Genomic DNA, 8,208 nt, shown 5'->3' on the forward strand with positions numbered 1-8,208 from the left:
AAGAGAACACAATTTGAAATTTAGATGCGTAAAATAATATATCTTATGTTTTATATTAAGCAAAAAAAAAAAACAAATTTAAAAAAATTATATATAAAAAAAAAAAATAATCACTTATTGGTAAATTATATACATAATAATGTCTATGAAGTAATAATTATAATTATTAAACATCTTCGTTTATATTAATGTCTATTAAATCTACGAGGCGTGAAATTCAAAGTAAACAATGATTCTTCTTTTTGTTTTACACAATATATTATTTGTTAAAAATAAATCGCAGCGTTAAATTTTAACAATTTTGCTTATTTTTAAAGAAACACACGTACAATGGAGGATTTTTCTCATTGAAATACCGACAAGACTAGTACTTAATGTTGTCGTTAATCGATAAAGCTTTGCTCGACGCACGACTTCACTCGTTTCTCGTACTCACGGCGATTTTCTTTGTACAACTGCGCAGCCATGGAGTTGGCCGGCGAGTTGGGGTTGGGATCGCTGAGCAGCGACTGTATGGACGTCAAAATGGCGGCCACGTCGTAAGTAGGACTCCAACGATTTTGCAGTATGTCTAAGCAAATGCCGCCGTCGGCGTAGACGTTTGGGTGGAACATCTTCGAAACGAACCTGACGGTCGGCGGCTTATTTGGGTATTCTTCGGTGAATTCTATTGTTAATTTGAACGTGCCGTCTTCGAACGGCGTGTCGTGGGGTCCGAATATCACAGCTTTCCACAGCATAATATTGTTGTCTGTTGGAGTGCCGCTAATACCGGCTGGCGGGTCTTCTTGTAATTTTTTGAAGTCTCTCATCAATCTACGCCGCGCCGGAGTCGACATTATCAACAGTTATTTGTTTCGTATGTATGTGTAAGTACTGACGGACGAATCTGTATAAAAAAAAAAAAAAAAATGTTATTCAATGTTCACACTTTAACAATTTAAATAAAATTAATATTAAAACTATATCAAGCGATTAAATTTAGTTATTGCAACCTAATGTTAATAACATAAATACATTTTAAAAAGACAGAGAGCGCTAGCACACTGCCGCCATACCCACTCGGCCACTCCCTTCTCCAACCATACAACAGTTAATTGTTTATTTCAAGTTAATTTTTTTTAACCTAATTCCGATTTAGATTATTAACGTTATTCCAATTATAATATATTAAGTGTGAAAAGAACTGATTTATTTTGTCAGTTTTAAAGAAGAGAATTTATTTTGAAGAAAAAAAAATTGATTAAAAAGATTTTATAGTAAAACTACTTATAAAAATGATCGTACACTTTCTTTGTTATTTAAACAAAAACTGGCCAGGTTTGAATTTGGTCAAACATACACAATCAGTTTAACTCTACGAATTTCGGTAATTGTTATACTTCAAAAAGTACAAAAGTATTTTATTGATAATTGTCTTACCTCAGTATTGAAATGCTTGAATTAAAAAATTAGAAACTATGTAAAAAGTTACTTCTTACAATATTTTATTTATTTACCGAGTTAATTAAACTTAATTTATTTATAAATTACAATGAATTTATAACTTATGTTATGGCCACCTGGCTTAAACATTTAAACAGAGCTAAGCTTATAATTTCAGCATTGCTAAGTTGCGCGTCTTAATTTTTAGCTTAACTAGTGAGAACGACATACATAGCAGCTCTTGCCAGAGTTGAATCTAGTTCATCAGGGCCTGTGTAAAATTTTACTTTTCACTTTATTGAAATTGTCTAAGTGCTAAACAAAACAATTGAGTGTTGATTTTGGAGTTTGATTTATTTAATATTCAAACACCTTACTTTACGACATCGCACGCTACAGATATTTTTCTGTACTAACCAAATTTAAACGTAATTTCTGTGGTTTTTTTATCACTAAAAAATAATGTAACATACCTATACAGTCCTGACGTATTATACAATCGAAGGAACACTGCAAACAACAGTCAACTAAACACACCACTAGTATTATTATCGTTACATAAGCAAACGACATACGATAATTACATAGTTAACCAAACGTGCTATTACGGTTAAAGTAAAAGCGTCGTCGATAATGTAATAATAGCAATTATTAGTCATTGCCTAGATTTGCGCGTTGTTTATTTATTATATATACAGGTATGTAAAAAAAAATTATTCGAAACCACTTACTTTTTTTTTTGTTCTATTTGCCAACAATTTAACAATGTATATAACGGAAAACTTATATTAGTATAATACACAGGTACAACTAAATGAACAACTACTGACGCTACTATTGTTCTAATTGTCTTCTCTACTAATAATGTATTCTACTAAAGTCTAACCCGGAAATCAAAACTAATAACAAATAAAAATTTCACTTTGGAGCGTTTCGGACTTATCAACAACGCAATTTCACATAATATTTTGCCATTATCATCGTCACGGCCTACTATCGATTGTTGGTCGCCATCGATTGTTTTTGGCAATCATTTTCGAATTTAATCCGAAACGAATAACAACGCAAAACTCGTCCGGCCAAAAGTCCGTCGGCCAGTGACGTCTGGAAAATTAACGAGTCGTTTCAATATATTATTTAAACGAAACAATATTTATCGACCAAAAACGTGCAATCGATATCGACGTGCATACCGTTGTCGTTACACGACGTTTCGACCCCTCCTCGTAATGAGAATGGAATAATAATAAAAAAATTGTTTGTTGTTGTTATTGGACTTACGAGACGTGTCGTAGTCGAAAAAATCAAAATAAAAACCAGTTAAACAATAAGAATAATAATAATAATCGTATCGCGGTGAGACATATTATTATTATAATAATTATTATTGCGATTTGTGTGCTTTTTTCTTCCACGCTCGTCGACGTCGACGACCACGAAAGTTCGGCGGCGAGAAAAAACGATAGGTATGTCCGCCTCGTCGTGATAACCGCGAAATGGCCGCCGACCGCGTGTTAATGTACACAGGAGGACAATACCGGCGGCCATGTTCGACGTGTCGATAACGCGAGTCCACGACTTACCCGTTGTGTTTACACCAGCTGTCGTACGATATTTTCTTATCAACAATAAATTACTGATAACGACAACGTTTCGGCCTGTCAACTGAACCCACAGCAGCAACAGCAGCAGCTGTTGGTGGCAAGTGGCAAGTGGCAACTGCTGTTTTTTTAATTTTTTTCACTTAGATAATTGTTCGGGTTTGGTATGTTAATAATTGCTGTTAATACATAATAATACAATGATAATACGACTGATATCGGTCTGTCTTTGTTGCAGGTAGAATTAATAATCATTATGATACTTAGTAGTTTAGTACTGTATTATTGAGTTAATCAGTTTGTAGTAGACCATTAAGTTAGGTCATAGGTGCTTACAGTAGTCGAATTGCGTTAGTTTTTTTTCTTTCCGCTATTATTTATTTTTTATAATTCGACAAGACTCGTAGACGAAAAAAAAAAAAAAACAATGACTTGTCGACCTGACAACAATGCTGAAGTGATCGATCCGTTCAAAGAAAACTACGACAATTACTTGCTGATCGATGCCGGCGCCAACATGGTCAACAAGAAATTTACACGAGACTTGGAACCGGTCTTGCAACGAGCAAAAGACTCGGGTTAGTTTTTGTCATAAATTTAATGTAAAAAAAAAAATGTCTCTAGTTTCCTCTAGGGTAGTAATTATTGGAAACACATTCTGTATCTATATAATTGAGCGTAATTAAATTTTGTTTTCTACTCTGTTTTGCATAGGTGTTCAAAAAATTATAGTTCCTTGTACTTCGCTGAGAACGAGTAAAGAAGCTCTGAGATTGGCGAGAATTTATCCGGGTGCTTTGTACTCTACAGCAGGTAAATGCAAAATTAAACATTATATAATATGTCACTGATTGTCAATAGAAAAAATAGACAATTTAAAAAAAAATTGTATTGATGGACAATTAAAAAAAAAAGTACATCAAACGCCTAAAAAAATATATTTTAGAACATAATATAATTTATGGAAATCTATAAAAATCTTAAAATTGGTAATACTTATTTTCAAAGTTGGACAGAGTTCATTATATTTTTTTGCTAGTTTATTTAGAATTTAAAAAAAAACAACTTAGTTAAGTTACTTTAAACTAACTTTTTAAAAAACGATAAAAAAAAACGTAAAATTGCATTTGTTAAAAGTTAGTTGAGCAAAAAAATAGTTTTCTCTTAAAAGTTAATTTAAAAAAAAAAAAAAAATTTGCATACAAACAACAATAAAGTATAATATCCGAATTGACTGTAACTTAACGATTTATTGCCATTTAATAAAAAAACACCTGTCGTTATTCGTATAACAGGTATTCATCCGCACGAAGCGAAATCTTGGGAAGACGGATACTACGACGAGCTCAAAGACATTGCCAAAAACACAGAATGTGTAGCCATCGGAATATGTGGATTGGATTACAACAAAGATTTTTCGACGCCCGACACGCAGAGAAAAGTGTTTGAACTGCAGGTAATAAACAAATACTATATATATTTTATTAGTGATATTATCCCTTGATAAAATAATATTTCCACATACAAACGATAATAATTTGTTTGGATTTAATTTTTTTTTTTTGGCAAACCAAAGGATTCAGGTTGGTGTAGAACAATATGTTCGGCCTAGTACAAATTTACTATGTGCACATTAATATTATTTTTTCATTTAAAATCACAAAATTATTGCCAATTGAAATTTTTCAGGTATCGCTGGCGGTGGAACTTAAAAAGCCGATTATGTTGCATCAAAAAGGAGCCCACGAAGATTTCTTTCTTATACTGAAAAAATATTCTGCCGGACTGCCGATCGCTATAATGCACTCATTCACTGGCTCGTCTGAAGAGGCCACAGACTATATCAATTTCGGAATGTATATAGGAATTACCGGTTGGTAATAATGATAAAACCTTAGTAAAAAAAAAACGCATTTAAGGGAACGCTTCATTCGGACTTTTATCTATCTATTTCATGCTAATAACGTCGAAAGTCGAAGAAATACATAATAAAAGATCAGTTTATTAAATGAACATTTCTATTAAAATTATAAATAAATTTTACTTGATGGTCAAGTTATTTAATTGTGCAATAAGTAAAACGCAGTAAAATAAAAACATTATAAACGATAACATTCGAAACAAATATCTTTTAAGCAAACCTTTCAACAGTGTAGAACACTAATATCGGATAAAAAAGGAATTCATCGATTTGGATAAATTTCCTTTTAGGGTTTAGAAAACAATTTTATTAGTAAGAACATTTTACTATTTAATTAGTTAAATTCAAATAAAAAATACAAAAGTGTACTTAAATAAGTATTTTATTGTTAACTTGATTAATTTTTATGTAAGTACAAATAGATATCATATTTTAGAAAATAACAAAGGAAGTAAATTAGAACTTATTAATAAAACAAATATATTTTGATATAGGAAATTATTTAAAATAATCTAATATGAATAAATAGTAGTTTTTATGAATAACTTTTCCGACTTGTAGTCGAAAAAAACATTTGTAGTAATTTTATTTTATAACGTAATTATGGGCCTTAATACTTTTTTTTTTAAATTATTCGAAAAAAGAATTTTATATTTGTTTCTTAATATTTTGGATTTTTTTTTTTTTGGTTCACAAAATTACATTTAAATATACTAACTGCAAAATTTGAGTGTGATAATAATTTAAACAAATTAAATTTCAAAAATCTTTTTTCGTTTTAAATTGTTATAAGTGTAAAAATTAGTTCTTTAAATAATAAATTAATTTTTTTTTTAATAATCATTTTTTACTGGAGCTATTTTCAAACGGTAGTCATATCCAGTAGTAAGGTATTTTTTTTTTAGTATTTCAATCATTCATTTTGAGTAATAATTATAGCAATAAACCTCAATCAAAATGAAAAATTTTAACAAAACCTTTAGAAAAAAAAAGTATAATTTGTATTAGTTTTTAATGTATAAAAATATATAATAAGATAGCCAAATGGAGAAATCACAAGTCATTAAGATTTACTGAAATCTCTTTCAACTGAACTTAAACTAAAGGTCCTAAAAGAGTGAAATAAAAGATAAAGTTCCACCCTACCCCTTGTGTGGAGAAACGTTCATACGCCATATGTATTTTATTATTTTCTTAAGTTGAGAATAATCTACTGAAAAAAGCACTGACCGGTCAATTTAGAAATTTATAATATTGCTAAGAAAAAAAAAAACAAAGTTACCTTAATTTGATATCTTAAGAGAAATTAAAAATTGTACATTTATTTCCAAGAAAATAAAGTGAAGCTTGTGTTTGATTTGATATCTAAAAAAAAAATAACCAAAATCACGATAAATAATTATCGACTGAACAGTCAAAATTAATTCGACTAATTTTGAGGTAAAAAATGTGTAAATATTATCAAGGCATTTTTTCCCACGTCGTGCTTTTAGCATGTTTTTTATTCAATCGGCAAAGACATAATACTAGTATGATTTTTTGCATTTAACTATTTTTACAGGCGGACTGTGCAAAGACAGTTCAGGAAACGGTATAAAGAAACTTTTAAATGACGGTACATTAACATTAGACCGAATACTAGTACAAACGGATTCACCATTCATGTATCCGAACGCACGAGCAGCTACCCTATCGGAAACTGTAAAATCTAGTCTCACTCAAAGGTAACACCAATTTTTAAATATTTATCTCGTATTTACTTGTTATTGTGTTTCTGATTGAAGTAAAAAAAAAAAAAATTGCCCTCTAATTATTACCTTATGCGAATCGGTAACAACTTCAATAATGTTTTCTCTTTTACTATTTATCTTATATTCTTAACTGTTTTTTCGATTGCAGATCTCTTGGATTCTTGCAACGCTATTGTACGTTTCACCGCAACGAACCGTGTTCTTTACCCGTACTCGTCGAACTGATCGCCGGATTTATCGGCAAGAAACCCGACGAGGTGGCTCTAGCCACTGCGTTTAACGCATTGAAATTGTTCGGAATGTCTTAGATGCAACGGTGCTTACGACAAAACATACCTAATACCTATTTATATTGACTCGACACTATTATTGTTATTGTTCGTAAATGTGATTTAAAAAAAAAAACTTTATTTTTTATATATAATATTATAATTTATAACCATTTATAGCTGTGTTAATACCATTACAAATTTTACTATGCTATTATTTATTATGTGCCATTAAAACAAACGTTAAAACACCATTTAATATTATATTGTGGTGTAATTTAAAAATAATAAAACTGACTTTTGTAAAATTATTATTATTATTATTATTATTATCAACAAATATAAATAAACCCTCCCCTTTATTTCATTTTTTTAGGTGAAGTTTTAAGGATTATAGTCTGAAAATTAGTCTATAGGTAGATCTAGAACGGGGCCACAACATAATATACAGTTTTTTCAAAATCTGTTGCCAATTTTTTTTTTTGATAAATGATTGTTTAAATAATATTTTAATTTTTTGTGTTTTTCTTATCTGATATATTTCTTATCATGAATAGTTTTTTTTTTTGTAAGAAAGTAATAGCGGTTACTGATTAGTGGTTATAGACTATAGATTATACCGTAGTTCAGTATTCACTTCCTAGTATTTTTTATGTAAATGAAACAGTTATTCAAAAATTGACTTCCACAATAACCTGGGAAAAAAGGCCAAAGAGTTAAAACATTTGTACAGAATTAAAATCCTATCATTCTAATTGTAAGTTGGCGTAATTTTGTCAGGCTTTTATTAATTATTTTACTTTTTTTTTAACTTGGCATTGTTTTAATTATTTTAATTAAATAGGATAAATTTTTAGTTAGCCATTTAAAAACCTTTAATGGGCAAATTGAAAGTATGAATAAGTAAGTAACACGTTTGTATAAATGGGTATTATTGAATAATTAACTAAAACAGTCAAATAGTATAGACAGTATATGTACTATATCATATTATACTTCAATTTTTTACTTATCATTTCAATTTTACTTTTAATGAATACACGGATCATGTGTGACCTATACTACACAAAATCACTATATTATCACGTTTTTAAAATTCTTAAAAGACTTGCCTCAAGACATTTTATTTAACCGTTGGCCATTCTATGCTCTTTGACCGGTTTTATAAGCACTGCATTCACTCTTTTTCCTATTTAATATGTATACAGATTGACCTCTAGACTTTTAATTCATGTTTTTAC

The 8,208-nt window shown here is 29.7% G+C and overlaps 2 protein-coding genes across 3 annotated transcripts; one reads left to right on the forward strand and one right to left on the reverse strand.

Moving 5' to 3' along the window:
* Positions 1–77: 77 nt before the first annotated feature.
* LOC126845357 (ubiquitin-conjugating enzyme E2-17 kDa-like) lies at positions 78–2,418 on the reverse strand. 2 transcript variants are annotated; one of them, XM_050584015.1, is made up of 2 exons: positions 1,899–2,026; positions 78–889 (listed from the first exon to the last, which is right to left on the reverse strand). In XM_050584015.1, exon 2 carries the CDS (start codon positions 837–839, stop codon positions 384–386), a length of 456 nt encoding a protein of 151 aa, XP_050439972.1. In that variant the 5' UTR covers positions 840–889; positions 1,899–2,026; the 3' UTR covers positions 78–383. The 2 variants fall into 2 exon arrangements, with proteins under 2 accessions (XP_050439972.1, XP_050439971.1); XM_050584014.1 differs by lacking the exon at positions 1,899–2,026 and adding an exon at positions 2,157–2,418 and having other exon boundaries at positions 81–889.
* Positions 2,419–3,067: 649 nt separating this feature from the next.
* On the forward strand, positions 3,068–7,237 carry LOC126845356 (3'-5' ssDNA/RNA exonuclease TatD). Its single transcript, XM_050584013.1, has 7 exons — positions 3,068–3,190; positions 3,265–3,604; positions 3,741–3,839; positions 4,322–4,482; positions 4,716–4,899; positions 6,509–6,671; positions 6,847–7,237. The coding sequence occupies exons 2-7, from the start codon at positions 3,454–3,456 to the stop codon at positions 7,004–7,006; spliced, it is 918 nt and encodes a 305-aa protein (XP_050439970.1). The 5' UTR covers positions 3,068–3,190; positions 3,265–3,453; the 3' UTR covers positions 7,007–7,237.
* Positions 7,238–8,208: the final 971 nt, after the last annotated feature.

Source organism: Adelges cooleyi, unplaced genomic scaffold, assembly GCF_023614345.1.
Source record: "Adelges cooleyi isolate 19-005CV unplaced genomic scaffold, UGA_ACOO_1.1 ACOO_flye_CR_arks_rails_tigmint_CR_PRNA_784, whole genome shotgun sequence".
NCBI lineage: Eukaryota > Metazoa > Arthropoda > Insecta > Hemiptera > Adelgidae > Adelges > Adelges cooleyi.

Bases quoted from the DNA above. Each gene is read 5' to 3' on its own strand.
- LOC126845357 (XM_050584015.1), bottom strand. From the start codon at position 839: ATGTCGACTCCGGCGCGGCGTAGATTGATGAGAGACTTCAAAAAATTA.
- LOC126845356 (XM_050584013.1), top strand. From the start codon at position 3,454: ATGACTTGTCGACCTGACAACAATGCTGAAGTGATCGATCCGTTCAAA. The intron at 3,840-4,321 runs GTAAATGCAAAA...TTCGTATAACAG, and splicing joins TGCTTTGTACTCTACAGCAG to GTATTCATCCGCACGAAGCG. The intron at 6,672-6,846 runs GTAACACCAATT...TTTCGATTGCAG, and splicing joins AAATCTAGTCTCACTCAAAG to ATCTCTTGGATTCTTGCAAC.